Raw genomic sequence first — 17331 nt, forward strand, 5'->3', positions numbered from 1 at the left:
ATGCCATTTTACATTAAAGATCTCAAGGAATTGCTCATGACTCACACAACAGAAAATTCTTTCTCAGACATATCTTTTTCCAAACCAACACTGAACTTGGTACTTACTTCTGGTATTGAACTTTGCACACTATGGCGTATTTGTCTATTTACGTTCTTGCTTTCCCCTTTTAAATCACAAGTTTCCTGAGAGCAGGGAGCATGTCTTAGTATATCTATGGTAGCACTAGTGAGAAGCAGTTTCTGCCTTTCAGTAGAAACTCAGTATCTGTTAACTCTAAATTTCTTTTTACTAATTTCTAATCTCATAATTTGTTCATGTAATGTCCTCTCCTCTTTGATAAAGAAAAGTGGAATTACTCTCTCCCTCTAAAATTCACCATTCTAGGAAACTTCTCCTATTCACCCACTCTGCTCAAATCAACCTGCCTCTCCTAAGCCTTCTCAGAAACGCTTGAACCACAACTTGAAAGGGATTACCAATTAACTATTGTTCTCCAGATCAATGTTGTATGCATATTTGTCCCCTCTGATGGTGCCTGAAGGAATGGTATTTTTAACCTCCACTAAGTATAATTAGTGAAAATAATAAAAATTGAATATAACTACATTTCAAAACAATAAACCTTTAGTTTATTTTATTTCCTCTTTCCTGCTTTGATTTAAAAATCTCTGCTTCATCCCTAACCCAAATATAAACTGATTAAAGAGATGTAGATGGGAAATAAAACGTGAGTTCTGAATGCAAAAGGTGCGCCTTCCTACACATCTGCAGCAAACAGCAACTAGACAAAGCCAGGTTAGAATATCTGATGCATGCTCACACCACTGCAAGCTACCATAACATCTAATGCCCATTTCCCTCTATTTGGCTCCATTGCAGTAGAACAACTCCTAGTTACCATCACCCAAGTGATATTTTAACTTCTCATACTTAATATTTGTTACGCACTTATCAAACGTCAGTTCTTGCTGTACAGTTTGGGATATTTCAATAAACAAAGCAAACAAAACTCTCCCCACTGTGGTGCCCGCATCCTAGTAGTATACATTCTACACACTGGAGTATTATTATGCCTCCTCTTTTCCAAGATGAATCACTCAGCAATTTATTCCTTTCTTAAAGCCTATTTGCCCCTGATAGGGGAAATCTTTGTTGCTGTTCTTAAGGCCCACTGTATATTCTTCAAATCTCTTACATGCTGTAAAGATTAAATACACAGACTGTAATCTACAACAAAGTAACCACTGACAAGTTCATCTTGCCAGCTGCCCAGATACGGCTAGTTTATGAAGATGGAGGAATTGCAGCACAGAACGAGTTTAATGCATGCAGAGCAGGCTAAATGGGAGACTGGAGTTTTATTATTACTCAGATTAACCTCCCCCAAAATTTGGAGGCCAGGGTTTTTAAAGACAGTTTGGCAGGCACCAGGCTAGAGAGTGGGGAATGCTGATTGGTTGGGTCAAGCATGAAATCATAGGGAGATGAAGATGTCTTCTTGCTGTCTTCAGTTCCCGGGTGGGTGACACATAACTAGTTGAGCCAGTTTACTAGTCTGGGTGGCACCAACTGGTCCATCAGAATGCAGGGTCTAAAAAATACCCCAAACTCCAATCTTAGATTTTACAATAGTGATGTTATCCATAGGAGCAATTGGAAAGGTCTGGAGTCTGGCTGCATGACTCCTGAGCCATAATTTTTAATCTTGTGGCTAATTTGTTAGTTTTACCAAGTCTGTCTGGTGCCTAAACAAGGAAGGGGTTTGTTACAAGAGGGACTGTTATTATCTTTGTTTCTAAGTTAAACTACAGGCTGGGCGCAGTGGCTCACGCCTGTAATCCCAGCACTTTGGGAGGCTGAGGCGGGTAGATCACCTGAGATCAGCAGTTTGAGACCATCCTGGCCAATATGGTGAAACCCCGTCTCTATTAAAAATACAAAAATTAGCTGGGCATGGTGGTGGGCATCTGTAACCCCAGCTACTCGGGAAGCTGAGGCAGGAGAATCACCTGAACCCAGGACATGGAGGAAGACAGCTTGCAGGTTAGAAGCAAGATGTAGTCTGTTAGGTGAAACTTCTTTCACTGCCATAATTTTCCTATGTCAGATTTTTCCCACTAACATAATTTTTGCAAAGGCAATTTCAGTAACAGTGAAATGTAAGACCATTTTTTAGAAAATTCAAACAAAATAATTTATCTTGCATGTAGCTATGTATATAAACACAATTTTATTCAGATCAGGTTTTTAAAATTTTTTGATTAGGTAAAACATGATTTATAATTTTTACATAAAACTAAGACTTTCACTGAATTTTATACTTTTCAACCCACTGGTCTAGCACCATGTAAACCTAACTTCATCTATATGCTTTCATATGTTTTTATATTTCAACTTCTTATAAATATGAATTACCTTTAATTTTTTAATTTGCATGCCTAGAATATACTTTGAATGAAGAGGCAAAATTAGACAAATCCACAATGAGAGAATCTTTCCTAGTTTCTACAAACTAAACTCTTGCCCATAGACAAGTATCCTGCCAGTGTGGGGTATGTCTGTGTGCATATCTTGGATACAGTGATCACACTTGAGCTTATTTTTCCCATAATTCCTACAACTTTTTTTCCTTTGTACTCATGCTTAGTGAGTTCCACCCATGTTATTTTGAAGTTTATTTTTCTTCTTTAAATTAACACCCTTACAAATGTCCCTATGAACTGCATGCTGTTTGTTGCTAACCTGAATTTCGATTACATCAAATCTATTAAGGTGATTTACTTACACAGGATAAAAATTTCATGGTAACAGAAATAGAAATATTTGTTATAGGATCAGTGTCACTTGATTTAATGTATTTGCCTATAAAAATGTTTCCAGATTTACAACAGCAGACATGTTGGAACCATTAATGTTTTTATTCAATTCAATTTAACACAAATAAAAAAAAAGCATTTCTTGAGTAGCTGCCAGGACTGAGGCACTGTTGGGTTTTTAAGGTATAGTAATATGACCATGCATTACCATTTACCTTTGAATGCATCTTAAATCCCTTTGGAGATTATAAGCATGCCTTACCATAGCCTCTAAACATATGCAAACTAGGGTAATTAAGAGGACTGTTTTCATTCTGTTTTCAAGGGTAATGTCATTCCAGTCTAGTGGTTCCCAGTCAGATACAATGAAAGTGAAAAATAATATGCTTCGTTGTTATGTATCAATACTATTTCTTAAGAACAAGGAAGCACAGGCATTTTGAGTAAAATGCCTCACTACCAAAATTTCAGATGGAGAATTTTAAAGTAAGACAACGAAATCAATGAGTCATTAAACGAGTCAAAGAAAACACTACAGTGGAAGTAGCAGAAGTAAAACATAAATGAGGAGTTTTCTGTGGAGGCTCTTCTCTATAAAAGTACCAGAGTAAAGGTTAAAAATCAATATTGTCTGAGTGGCAGACACCATCAGGAGGTAGCCTCAGAGTGCTCCTTTAGGCCTCTGCTAATGACATATTGTTAATGCACAAAACAACTGGTGACCCACAGGAGAACCCTGATGTTCACTGACAGCATGTGTGAGAAGCCACACTCAAGGGGCCAATCCCAATGAAGAGCTAGGACACCACAGCTCTGGACCAGGCCTGATACTTATGATGGAATGCAGGAAACACTACCCTAAAATACGGCACCTTGGCACAGTGAGTATTTTAAGCTGAAGGAAATGAGAGAACTGTGGAAGCAGGAAGGTCTCCCCGACCCTCTCCAGCCCACTCTCTCCTGAAGTGGGCCATAGAAACTGAAATTCCCTCTCCCCTCTCTCTCCCAATGTAAGCCACAGAAACTAGAATTCCTCTTGCTTCTTCTCCCAGGAACCAGCCCACAAAACCTGGAAAGGTCACCTCTCTGACCTTCCCTCTCCTTGTTTCCCCTAAAGATCTTCATGTGACAGGTGTCTTACTTTATACCTGGAGGAAAGAAATATCACACAGTGACTTCAAGAAAAACCTGAACAGACAGGCCTTACTAAGTTCCCCACAGTTCATTACCATTAGATCATACCCTTTGGTTCTCCAATCACACTTCTGCATAAGTATCCATAAAAATACAAAGTTTTCCCTAGGTCTTTGGATCATCATTTCTGAAGCCTCCTGAGCTACATAGAGCTTATTGAAGTGAATTTGTACACTTTTCTCTTATTAATCTGTTTTTTTGTTATGGGGTCTCAGCCGGGAAGCTTGCAATGGGTGAAAAAAAAAAAATCACGTTTTGTCTCCTACATTTACTATCATTAAATTTAGAACAGAAACTCTTCATCCCTGGCAAATCTTTTAATAACTACACAAAAGGAGTCATAAGATCATTTACATGGGTCAGTTTTAGGTGAAGACCTGCTGTGGGTGTTTGCTTTCCTAATTGGTTGCTGTGTGAGCTTAGGGTTAAGAGGCGTTACTACAAACCTAAGAGTGCTCGCTCAGCCTTGGAATGCAGTAGACACTAAAAATACAGTCAGCCTCCTCCCTTTGTCTTGCTGATCTGGTTATAGTATCAGGGAATTCACCACTGGCCAAAGCAGTGCCACACTTTCCTATAATTTACAGAGTATTCAAGAGCTTCTGGCTTTATGGACAGGCTGTGTAAAATTTCAAATCTTTTAGCAATAACTTTCCAATGCAATAACTTTTCCAAGAACAGGATTGGAATTTTTAACAGAAATAATAGGAAGCTAGAAACCTCTAGAGAATGTTTGAGCCTCTGAGCCTCTGAGTTTAGGAGGCAGAAGGGCAAAAGTTACCAATGTATATAGTATGATATAGGCCAGGAAAACTTTCAAAACCTTAACGTTAAGCTAAAGATTTTTACAAATGTCTATTAGAAAAACATAATAACAGTATTTTCCCTGTAATCCTCAAGGATTACACTCACCTCACCTTATCCTGGGGATTGACACTGAACTGATACACATTGGTAGAGCCAGATCCATTTTTTAAATACTGAAATATTGAGAGCAACAGGAGTCAGAGAAACGCTAGGCAGACAGGAGTGGCCCCTGGCAAAACTCCACCTTTGAGGTGAAAAGCCTGAAACCCACAGCCCAAAGTGAAAACTTCCATCCTTGTGTGTTGGCTTTCTCCTGATTGGTTCTTTCTGAATAATGTCTTTTTACTAGTCAAATGTTGCCTTTTGAAAAACTACCTATGGCCTGCCCCACCTCCCCATCCTGTGCCTATAAAGACCCAGACTCAGTCGGTAGAGAGGATAAGCAGCTGGACATCAGGGAGAGGCAACTTGACTTCAGAGACAGCGGCTGGATAAGGCAGAGTTGGCTTAACTTCGGGGTAGAGGGACTTGCCCTTCCCATCCTTTTTCCAGCTCCCCTCTCCACTGATAGCCACTTTCATTGCTCAATAAAATTCTCCACATTCACCATCCTTCAATTTGTCCATGTGACCTCATTCTTTTTGGGCAGTGGACAAAAATTCAGGATGCGCCAAGTGCGGGTAGCCAAAAATGCTGTCACACTGGCCCTTTGCCCTCACTGGTGGAGGGCAGCTGCCCTACGCAACAAGGCAAAGGGCCCACAGAACTGATAACACACTACTGTCTGCAAATGGTGGGACTAACAGAGCATTATAACACACCCCTTCTGGGACCTTGGGGTTGCAGGCACCCCCATCTGGATGCTGCCATGCGGCCTGCACAGAGTTTGCTCCTGCTGGTGCTAAAATAGCCGGCCAGTTTTTGCACTCACTTGCTCCAGTGCCTGCACTTGTTTGCTCGCGTGCTCCCTCCCACGAGGGGTTGAGTGGGGCAGGCTAAGTAAAATGGGCACCCTTGTTGCAAGACCTGCAAAGGGGTCAAGAAAATATCCTGCATCAATATTTTCATATTGGATGATGAATAGCCATCGTCTGAGCCCCCTTGTGTCTCCCTCATGTTCTGGTTGCCCTAGAATGGGAGAACCCCTAGAGGTCACAGCCCACTGCCAGGGTTAGGCGTCAGGGCCTGGATCCCAGCATAAAAACATAGGGCCCTGATGGCATGGCCATCCAATGCCTCATCCACATCTTGGACCCTCAACGATCCTTGCTCCTTGCTTGCCCTGAAGGTTGCACTCTAGGAGTTTCAGTGTACCAAACTGCTTGTTAAATACAGTATTTTGAGTATCACCCCAGCATATATGGACCTGTTATTTCTGGTTTGCCCCTTTACACGCTCCCCTTACCAGTGTTTTTTACATTTAGCTACTACTTTACACACATGTGTTGCCTTCAGAGGCCTCAGAGGAGGGACCTTAACCCTCTGGACAAGCCTCATGTAACCTAGCTATTGTGTGCTTATCTCCAAAAGGCCTAGAGAATCTCTGCCTTATGTCCAATATTTCTTATTTTAATGTTCTGTATATCAAATTCTGTGTAACCAACTCATTTATGCTCTTTGACCTCTGTCAATCAGTTTCACTGGGTTCTCCATTTTGGCTATCTCTTCCCCAAAGCAAACAGAACAAATGCCTCTGGCTTTTTTCAAATTGTGAAATATCTCTAAGAAGAAGTGATACTTGGGTTTGAAACTCCAGTGCATGATTGCCTGCCTCAGCTCAGCTCAGCTCAGCATGATTGCCTTCCAACATACACAGAAGTCCTGAACCTGGCATTTCATCCTGAGAAGCCCTTCAGGAAGGGAAAACAGAAGGGGCTTCCAACATTGATGCAAAGTAGCACAACGTAGGCTGGCATGGCACAGAGTGTTCTCCCACCTATTTCAGAGCCACTCACTCACCTGACATACTGTCAACAAGGCTGGTTCTTGGAAAATTTCTAAAGAAAACTTTGGTTTTGTATTTAGAATCACCTCTGCCTCGAGTATCCTGACTCTGGTCTCCTCATGGGAGAAAACCAGTTTCTCCATCCGTTATTCTCAGTCCTCCACAATGGCGTCTTAGGAAGTGGGCAAACCCGGATGAAGCCTCAGCTCTAAGGCTACCTGGGGACTCTGGGTGAGCTACTTAACCAGGCTCACACTCAGCTTCAGCATCTGAAGAATGAGCATGCCAATAGTTTCTTTGTGGCAGGATAATACTTCTGTGTTTTAATCTGTACATCTCCATCCAACTTCCTGTGATCACCAGATTCTTTCAATTGAATGCCAAGGACTTCTTCCAGTCCCTCAGCCCCATTAGATAGAGCTGAGTCACCCACAGCACAAATAGGAAGAAAAAGCGTGAATATTAAGTGTAGGACAAAAAGATTCTGCTAAAAACTTACAGAGGAAGTTTACTCACTGGGAAGAAAAAGATAACCAGCACACTGAGTAAAAAAAAACAAAAATGGAAGAGTCAGGGAGAGGCACACAGGCTGGAAGTGAAAAACCAAGAAATCACCATTCGGCTGGGCGCAGTGGCTCACGCCTGTAATCCCAGCACTTTGGGAGGCTGAGGCAGGTGGATCACGAGATCAGAAGATCGAGACCATCCTGGCTAACACGGTGAAACCCCATCTCTACTAAAAATACAAACAAAAAAAAATTATCTGGGCATGGTGGCGGGCACCTGTAGTCCCTACTCGGGAGGTTGAGGCAGGAGAATGGCATGAACCTAGGAGGCGGAGCTTGCAGTGAGCCGAGATTGGGCCACTGCACTCTAGCCTGGGCAACAGAGTGAGACTCTGTCTCAAAAAAAAAAAAGAAAAAAAAAAGAAATCACCATTCAGCTAGAGTATGAGGCAGCTAAATAGAAAGTGAGCAACCACTGAACTATCCCTTTGGTTACTACCCAGGGAAGATAAACATTTCCAATGTTGACCCATTTCCCACTTTGGAGTGACACTTACCTGTGCCTCTAGAAACTCTGCCCAGCAACTTCCAAACACAAACACAAAAGCTTGTATTATATAGTAACACATTATCTCATGGTTCTGAACACTCCTACGAGCCCCAGAAGGGAAAAGCTTGTACAACTTGTGAATGTTGAGGATAGGAAGGCTACTTACTGATGTTCCTCCTAGGACACCCTGTCCTAGGGGGTGACTGAACGTTAGATGAAATTGTACTTCTAACAAGTCTAGTCATAGTGATAATGTTACCCATTTTTATCCCAATTAGTCCACTTACCAGTGTAAAGACTATAAGCATGACAGTTTGTCTCTTAAGCTTGGCTTCCTCTTTCGTGAAATGGTGATAAAATCTACTTCATTATGCACTTGTGGGTAGATCAGGGATATTAACTACACATGTGTATGTGCATGTGCTTCGCCTTTGCATTGTGAGCATCAGTGCAGCTCACCTGACACAAACTCACCAGTCTGCAGTACCAACAGGGACCCTGGGAACCATGAACGGTTGAAGTCCTCCCTCCTCATACCCCAACAAGCTCATGCAAGTTCTCCCTTATAGCTAGACATCATGACTGGTAAGAAGGGAGAGGGGGGACCTCAGAATTTATCCAGAAGATCTAATATAAACTAAACTATTTTAAACAATAATAGATGGAGAGCATTAACAGGAAGGTTAAATGTGCAATCTTACTTGTTCCTCACCCCACAGAAGAATTATGAATATATATAAACTGTTATGTTAGTTGTCTTTCACATCCCCTCCTAAGGCTCAAGGTGTTAAAGAAAAACCCCTGTCTGGGCACAGTGTCTTAGGCCTATAATTCCAGCACTTTGGGAGGCCAAGGCAGTGGATCTCTTGAGCCTAGGCATTGGAGACCAGCCTGGGCAACATGGCGAGACCCTCTCTCTACAAAAAGTACAAAAGTCAGCAGGGCATGGTGGCATGCGCCTGTAGTCACAGCTACTCAGGAGACTGAGGCAGGAGGATCACCTCAGCTGCTGTGAGCCGAGATTGTACGACTGCACTCCAGCCTGGGTGACAGAGTGAGACTCTGTCTCTAAAAATAAAAATACAAAAAGAAAAACCCCTAATATTTAGAATTTAAAATAGCTTCCTTAGTCAAGTACAGGGTTTCCAGTGGTGGAAATTCAGGCACCAAAAGGAGCAGTAAGGAAACACTGTTGAGCTGGCCTTTCTAGAACCTTGGTTCTCAAAGCATCATTCATGGACCAGCATCAGCAGCCACAGCTGAGAGCTTGTTAGAAACGTAAACACTCAGATCCCACACCAGCCTTCCTGAATCCGAATCGACTTCCTAACACAATTCCCAGGTGATTTGTACATACATTACATTTCAGAGGCCCTATCTAGAGGGTCAGGATTCCTCTCTTATTATACTAGGCATGTGGCTGCTCTCCTCACTTTTTAAAAATACCAGTCAAGGGAGACCACCACATGTAACATTCAATTTCCAAAACCCACTCAGAAAGTGCTATTCTCATGTCTACAACTGGCAAATGTCTTTAACATTTGCTGAGAGAAACAAGAGCAGATGCTTACTGTTCCATCGCATCGGCCATCCTTGATTCTTAGATACATTTGTGCATTTTTCACACTTTCAAACATGCAAATCCCAGAGCTGATTTTATGCACTTTCCAGTAGGATTTTTCAGACTGGCTTCCCACTCCAGTGCAGCTTCCATCAGGCTGGAGACACAGGGCCTGACACAGGCTTGTAGCAAGCAGAACCACAGCACTGTTGAGGAACACCCCCTTCAGAGCAACAAACAGAACAGAAAGGCAGTCAATAACAGGCTCGTGTTTTGCTAGAGGGAGACAACTATAGAGGTAATTCTCTTACTGAAGCCATAGTGACCAGGAAGCTTGGTGGCTGAAAACCAGCAAAAGAAGTAAACAATGTAACTGCTATGCAAAAGTAAACAAAAGGAGATTGGTTTACTTCAGTTATCATTTGTTGACAGTATAAAGGCCAGCATGAGATGCTACAGAGATTTTTAAAAGATACAAAACACAAATATTTCTCTTAAGGAATTTACTATCACCTTAAACAAATAATGTTAATATTAATATAAAGCACGATAAAAAGTATGCTGTAAGAGTAACTGAATTATGGAATACCCTCTATGGATATTTAAATGTATGCATATAGGAATGAATTTAAAAAGATATCAAATACCAATAAGATATATTTAAGAAAATCCTATGTAATCATTAATTTAAGAGGAAGATATAAAAGACTCTTGAGAGTTAATTAGAAATACACTAACACAGTAAAACTGATAATAGATAAATACACAAATCACAAAAGATAAAATACAAATGGTGCATAAACATAAGGAAAAGTAATCCATGCTAGTAAAACAAAAAAAAAAAAGCTAAAATTGGATATCTATTCCTCTAGAAAATTGTCAAAGCTCTTCTCCTTAAGGACCATACTCAACAACACTGAGGTCAGTGAGATGGGTGTTTTCCTACACTGCTGAAACTAGTTGGTTACTAAGAATTTAACTTTACCCAAAGAAGTCCGACCTTCGCCTCATCTTCTGAGTGGTAATCTCTTTACCCTTGGAGTGTCATGCCTGATACGAGTGTCGTTGTTTGCCTGCAGACCTTGGGCCAGCCAGATAGTAATAATGTGACGTAGGGTAGGGGGCTTTAAGTCAGAAAGTGTTAAGTGACCTCCTGAGAGGGTGGAGACTGAGACCAGCCACATGGACTCCCTACAGGATGGAAGCCCAATAAAGACTCTGAATACCAAGGCTGGGGAACTTCTTTGGCTGGCAATACTCCATGCATACTGTCACACACCAGTGCTGAGAAAGTACCTCGGCCTTGACTCCATGGGGAGAGAACCAGTGCACATTCCATGTTTGGTGCTTTTCCTAGACTCTGCCTTATGTGTCTCTTTGCTTAGCCAATTTTAATCTGTATCCTTTCTCTATAATAAACTGTAACTTTGAGTATAACAATTTTCAATGGGTTCTGTGAGCTCTTCTGGTGAATTATCAAGCTTTGATAGTGGTCTCAGGGTCCCCCAAACTCTGTGGTTGATGTCAGAAGTGATAGTATTATAGACTGTTCCCCCTAACTTTACAGTTGTCTTAACTTTCACAGGAGTAAAAATTGGGACATGTGAAGAAATAAATTTGGCAGTCTGTTCCCAGAGCTTAAAACTTTCATGTTTTAACCCTTAAGTTCAATTTTTAATTTTCTAAGCTAAGAAAATAATAAATGATGTGGTCAAAGGCATATGTCAAAGTATATATTACAGTATCATACACAGAAGTGGGAAAAGAGAGAGACTAAATGTTCAACAACAAAAAAGACATATACGTGTGTGTGTGTATCCATGTAATACTTACATTTGAGCATTATGAAACCATTAACCTTAAGTTTAACCTTAAGCTAAATAACATGAGATGTATGAGTTAAAATTACGTTGTTTTGGGAGAAATAGTAATGTGAGAAAGTGTTTATTATAGAGTAAGTACAGACATACCTTGTTTATTTGCACTTCACTTAATTGTGCTTCACTTTATTTGCTTCACAGATAATTTTTTTTAAATTGAAGGTTTTTGAGAACCCTACATCAAGCAAGTCTATCAGTGCTATTATTCCAACAGCTTGTGTTCACTTCATGTCTCTGTGCCACATTTTGGTAATTATCAGAATATTTCAAGGTTTTCATTATTATTATATCTGTTATGGTCATCTGTGATCAGTGATCTTTGATGTTAACTATTGTAATTATTTTAGGGGGGCATAAACTATGCTCATATAAGACAGTGAACTTAATCAACAAATGCTGTGTGTGTTCTGAATGGCTCCACTAACCAGCCATTCCCCTATCTCCCTCTCTTGCCTCCCTATTCCCTCAGACACAACAATATTGAAATTAGGCTAATCAATAACCCTATAATGGCCTCTTAAGTGTTCAAGTGAAAGGAAGAGTCACATATCTCCTGCTTTAAATCAAAAGCTAGAAACGATTGAGCTTAGTGAGGAAGATCTGTCAAAAGCTGAGACAGATCTAAAGAAAGGCCCCTTGTGTAAGGTAGCCACGTTGTGAATGCAAAGGAAAAGTTCTTGAAGCAGATCAGAAATGCTACTCCAGTGAACACATGAATAATAAGAACCTAAACAGCCTTATTGCTGATATGGGGAAAGTTTTTGTGGCCTGGATATAAGACCAAAACCAACCACAATATTCCCTTAGCCAAAGCCTAACCCCAAGAGCAAGGCCCTAACTCTCTACAATTATATAAAGACTGAGAGAGGTGAGGAAGCTGCAGGAGAAAAGGTTGAAGCTAGCAGAGGTTGGTTGATGAAGTTTAAGGAAAAAAGCCATCTTCATAACATAACAGTGCAAGGTAAAGCGGCAAGTACTGATGGAGAAGCTGTAGCAAGTTACCCAGAAGATCTAGTTAATTGATGGACTTATCAACAGATTTTCAGTGTAAATAAAACAGCCTTGTATTAGAAGAAGATGCCATGTATGACTTTCATAGCTAGAGAGGAGAATTCATTGCCTAGCTTCAAAGCTTCAAAGGATAAGTTGACTCTCTTGTTAAGGGCTAATGAAGTTGGTGACTTTCAGTTGAAGCCAGTGCTCATTTACCATTCCAAAAACCCTAGGGCCCTTTGGAATTATACTAAATCTACTCTACTTGTGCTCTAGAAATGGAAAAATAAAGCCTGAAGGACAGCATATCTATTTATAGCATCATTTACTGAGTATTTTCAGCCCACTGTTGAGATCTACTGCTAAGAAAAAAAAAAAAATTCAAAATATAACTATTCATTGCAATGTACCTGGTCACTCAAGAGCTCAAAGAGATTAGTGTTATTTTCATGCCTGCTAACACAATATCCATTCTGTAGCCCATGGACCAAGAAGTAATTTCAACTTTCCAGCCTTATTATTTAAGAAATACATTTCCTAATACTATAGCTGCCATAGACAGTGATTTCACTGATGGCTCTGGGCAAAGTACGCTGAATACCTTTTGGAAAAGATTCACTATTCTAGATGTCATTAAGAACCATTATGATTCATGGGGATAGGAGGTCAAAATATCAACATTAACAGGAGTTTGAAAGAATTTGATTTGAAACCTCGTGAATGATTTTAAGTGATTCAAGACTTCAGAGGAGGAAATAACTGCAGATGTGGTAGAAATAGCAAGGGAACTAGATGAGATGTAGAGCTTGAAGTTGTGACTGAATTGCTGCAATCTCATGATAAAACTTGAACAGATGAAAGATTACTTCTTATAGATGAGCAAAGAATGTAATTTGTTGAGACACAATAAACTCCTGATGAAGATACTGTGAACATTGTTAAAATGACAACAAATAATTCAGACTATTAAATAAACTCAGTTGATAAAGCAGCAGCAGTTTGAGAGGATTTATACTAATTTTGAAAAGTTCTACTATGGATAAAATGCTATCAAACAACATTGCATGCTATAGAGAAATCTTTCGTGAAAGAATGAGTCAATCACTGTGTCAAACTTCATTGTTGTCTTATTTTAAGAAACTGCCAGAGCCACCCCAACCTGCAGCAACCACCACCCTGATTCATCAGCAGCTGTCAACATCGACGCAAGACACCCGCTACAACAAAAAGATTACAACTTGCTGAAGGCTCAGATGATCGTTAACATTTTTTAGCACTAAAATATATTTAAATTAAGGTATGTACATTTTTTAGACATAATGCTGTTGTACACTTAATAGACTACAGTGTAGTAAATGTAACTTTTACAGGCACTGGAGAACTCAGGAATTTGTGTGACTAGCTTTATTGAGAAATCCGCTTTATTGCAATGGTCTAGAAATGAACCTACAATATCTTTGAGGCTTTAAATATAAGTAGACTTTAGCTGAATATTGATTTAATAACTATGCTATACTAGTTAAGATAATTATTTTCACTGAAAATCTTTTCCTTCGCCTTTAAAATACAGATAGTATTTGTCAGTGTTTTTGTGATGATTAAATTTAGTCTCACCGTGTGGTGAAATTCTCAATAAATGTCTGGAACAAAATGGGAAACCTCATAAATAATTGCTGTTATATTTACATAGTATAATTTTAAGATAGATTCACAAACACATAAAGAAAAAAGAATAAGCATTATGAAAGGATCAAATTTATACAACACTCAGAGTATAAATTCTAATTGTTAGAAAAGTTCAATATACACATTTGACTCCCAAATGCAAGGTTCTCTAACTTTTTATTAAGAATTCCCACATCCATAGTTTAATCTCCAACTTCAATTACATATAGGATATTAATCCCCTCAGAGTGTCATTGCTACTAAAGCTGTCATCTCTATTGCCTTTCAAAGTCTGGCAAACAGAATGGAAATAGGCAGCAATGCCACCTAGTGGGAAGTGATTCGATTACTGCATTATGACTCAATTTAAGACTTTTCCTCAATAGGGCAAAAGAAAGTTGGGATTTAGCAATATAAACTTTAATAACTTTCCCCATTTTACCTTGACAAAAATCACAAATTCTTTTGAAAGATTTGCATAGCCTGCTGATGATGCATCAGCTATTTTGCCATGACGATCAAAAACAACTGTGTGACCAGGAACCAGTGCCGACTCAAGAAGCGCACAGCGGTTAGGCTGATAAAGCACCCGCAGCTCAGTGGTGGCTTCACCACTAACCTAAAAGGAAAAACAAAAAAACCCTCTAAATTAGCAAGAGAAAAAAAAATTTTAATGTAATCACATTATATACATATACAGGTGTCTACTTCATTTTATGGAAACTTTGTACTATTTATAAAATCTCATGATTTTGAAATTCAATAGGTTTTCTTCCCCAGACTTAATTCCAATGACTTGCTCCAATGACTTCCTTCTCTCGATTTCTCAGAATCTATGGAAGAATGTTGGAAAAATAACTTCATTGGCAGGATAATTTAATAAGATGCTAATACGTATCTTATCATTATTTTTCATTTTCTCATCTGTGCCCTCCTAATTTAAGAGTATTTGGGACTAAAAACTGAAATCAATAGAAATTTTATCTCATTCCTAAATTTTGCTTTCAAAAACGAAAAAAATTGAGGTTATGCTACATTTGAGACATGACTATTGCTCAGGACAGCGTTTTAGGTCCCACCCCATCTGTCTCTAGTTCCCCAGGGAGGCAGTAGGGTGTGAAGAGGAAAAGTCACTGGTGCCTCTTGAATGGCTAGATCCAAAACACTAAGTCTATCAACCTCAGCAAAGTTCCATTGCCCAAGTATGGCAGGTAGGCGGCAGAGCTATTGATCTGCAAGAAACCATCTGACACTGGATGAGTACATCTCAGTAACCAGTGTGGTTCAAAGCTATGACAGCTGTCACCAGATATTCTGAGGCCCACCATACCAGGTGAAATCTTCTGTGAAACAAGATGAGTCCCATAGTAACTAAAATGAAATCTCCCACCAACCTAGTGCAACCTAGTGGAATAAGGGCTTTAAGGTAGCCTTAATTTGATTTTACAAAAATATAGTAATGAGATATTTCTTCAACTCTTAATTCAATGGAGTAGATTCCATATCCGTATTCATATTTCTTAAGCATTTACTATGACCAGGCTCCATGCTGATCAGAATGTGCTATGAACTACAGTGTAGAGTACCTTACCAAGTCCAGAGTAGAGAAGAAAAGGCTTCATGGAAAAGTCTGACTGATTGATCACTTAGTCAGAATTTCAGGCATACAGATTACATAAGGTGGGTTTTTTTCAATAAGAATTATTTTCCCTTAAGTTAAATGACATCACATGAGTTGAAATCAGCCTGTAATGCCATTATTTTGGGAGGCTGAGGCAGGAAGAATGCTTGAGCCCAGGAATTCGAGGCTGCAGTGAGTTCTGATCACGCCAACTGCCCTGTAGCCTGGGTAACAGAGCAAGACCTTGGCTCAAAAAAAAAAAAAAAAAGAAAACAATTATTGTATAGCATTATATGAGGAAGCTGTAGCATGAGTGTTAGTGTCAGACTGCCTATATTAAATTCCTGCTTCCACACTTACTAGCTTGTGACTCTGTGCAACTCAATCCTTCTATTTTTCATGTTCCTCTTCTGTTAAATACAAATAATAATGGATTCTCTCATCTAGTAGACTTAAGAATGAAATATTGTAATACACATTAAGCACTTAAAACAGTGCATTAAAGTTATCCTATATTGTATTATTTTTAAAAATAAATAACATGCATGCATTATATTAAATGCTACTTTTCAAATCTAAACTAAGCAACACAAGGTATAATTATAAAAAAATTATTGTTTTTTCCCCAACAATATGGTCCCTAAAAGGGCCATTGAGAAGTCAGTCTCCTTTTGAAAGCTCATTAAACTTTTGAATGTTATTAGAGAATTGGTCTATTTTTCTTGTCTAAATTTCAATTGCTGAAATTTAGAACCATTTATGCATCACAATCTCAACAATTAGTGAAACCAAACAGAATGAAAAAAGTGCTAGTACAAGCCAAAAGGAAATGGTAATCTTATAAATGTATCTTATACAAAAAATATATACAGACATAATACTATTGATATATGGCAAAAAGAAAATTTAGTACACACCATTCCAGTGACAATGCCATTGTCAAGAGCAAGAGAAAGATGCCTCATCTCATGACTTTGGAAAATACATATATTTCTTTTGTTGAAAATAACATCAAAGACACCTGGAAAACATTTTTAAAGTATTAGAAAGCAATTTTTGCTTTTAAAACTTTTTTTATTCAATATATACTGAAATCTCTTAATAATATATTTTAAACTTCTCAATTAACTGTTTTCAGTCAAAGGTAAAATGCCTCTCCATAGTATGTTCAGTTTGTGAAAATTCATAGTATAATGTACACACTTTTCTCATCTATAGGTATGTGAATAAAATGATTTTAAAAACTGGTGATTCCTTGATCCATGACCTATTTCATTTCCTAGTCTGTGTGTTGTATGTATTTGAGTATGTACGTATATACACAGCTATATCTATATACATATACAATATACTAATATATTAAATATATTAAATATATAACATGTAATGTATATTATATAATATTTACAAAATGATTTCATGATAACAAAGTTAAACTTTCTTTTATTTTATTATACTTTAAGTTCTGGGGGACATGTGCACAACGTGCAGGTTTCTAACATAGGTATACATGTGCCATGTTGGTTTGCTGCACCCATCAACTCATCATTTACATTAGGTATTTCTCCTAATCTATCCCTCCCCCAGGACCCCAGCCCCAACAGGCCTTGATGTGTGATGTTCCCCTCCCTATGTCCATGTGTTCTCATTGTTCAACTCCCACTTATGAGTGAGAACATGTGGTGTTTGGTTTTCTCTTCTTGTATTACTTTGCTGAGAATGATGGTTTCCAGTTTCATCCATGTCCCTGCAAAGGACATGAACTCATCCTTTTTTATGGCTGCAGAGTA

General features: G+C 38.9%; 1 protein-coding gene across 1 annotated transcript in view; it reads right to left on the bottom strand.

The window, feature by feature from the left end:
• The window catches only part of LOC129485740 (lipoxygenase homology domain-containing protein 1-like), a gene marked incomplete at its 3' end in the record, with an annotated part of 129272 nt that overhangs the window by 47891 nt on the left and 64050 nt on the right, over window positions 1-17331 (bottom strand). Inside the window, 3 exon segments of the mRNA XM_063642408.1 lie at window positions 9393-9605; window positions 14363-14539; window positions 16459-16562. Coding sequence (XP_063498478.1) covers window positions 9393-9605; window positions 14363-14539; window positions 16459-16562 — 494 coding nt within the window.

Source organism: Symphalangus syndactylus, chromosome 7 (genome assembly GCF_028878055.3).
Source record: "Symphalangus syndactylus isolate Jambi chromosome 7, NHGRI_mSymSyn1-v2.1_pri, whole genome shotgun sequence".
In the NCBI taxonomy this organism is placed as follows: Eukaryota; Metazoa; Chordata; class Mammalia; order Primates; family Hylobatidae; genus Symphalangus; species Symphalangus syndactylus.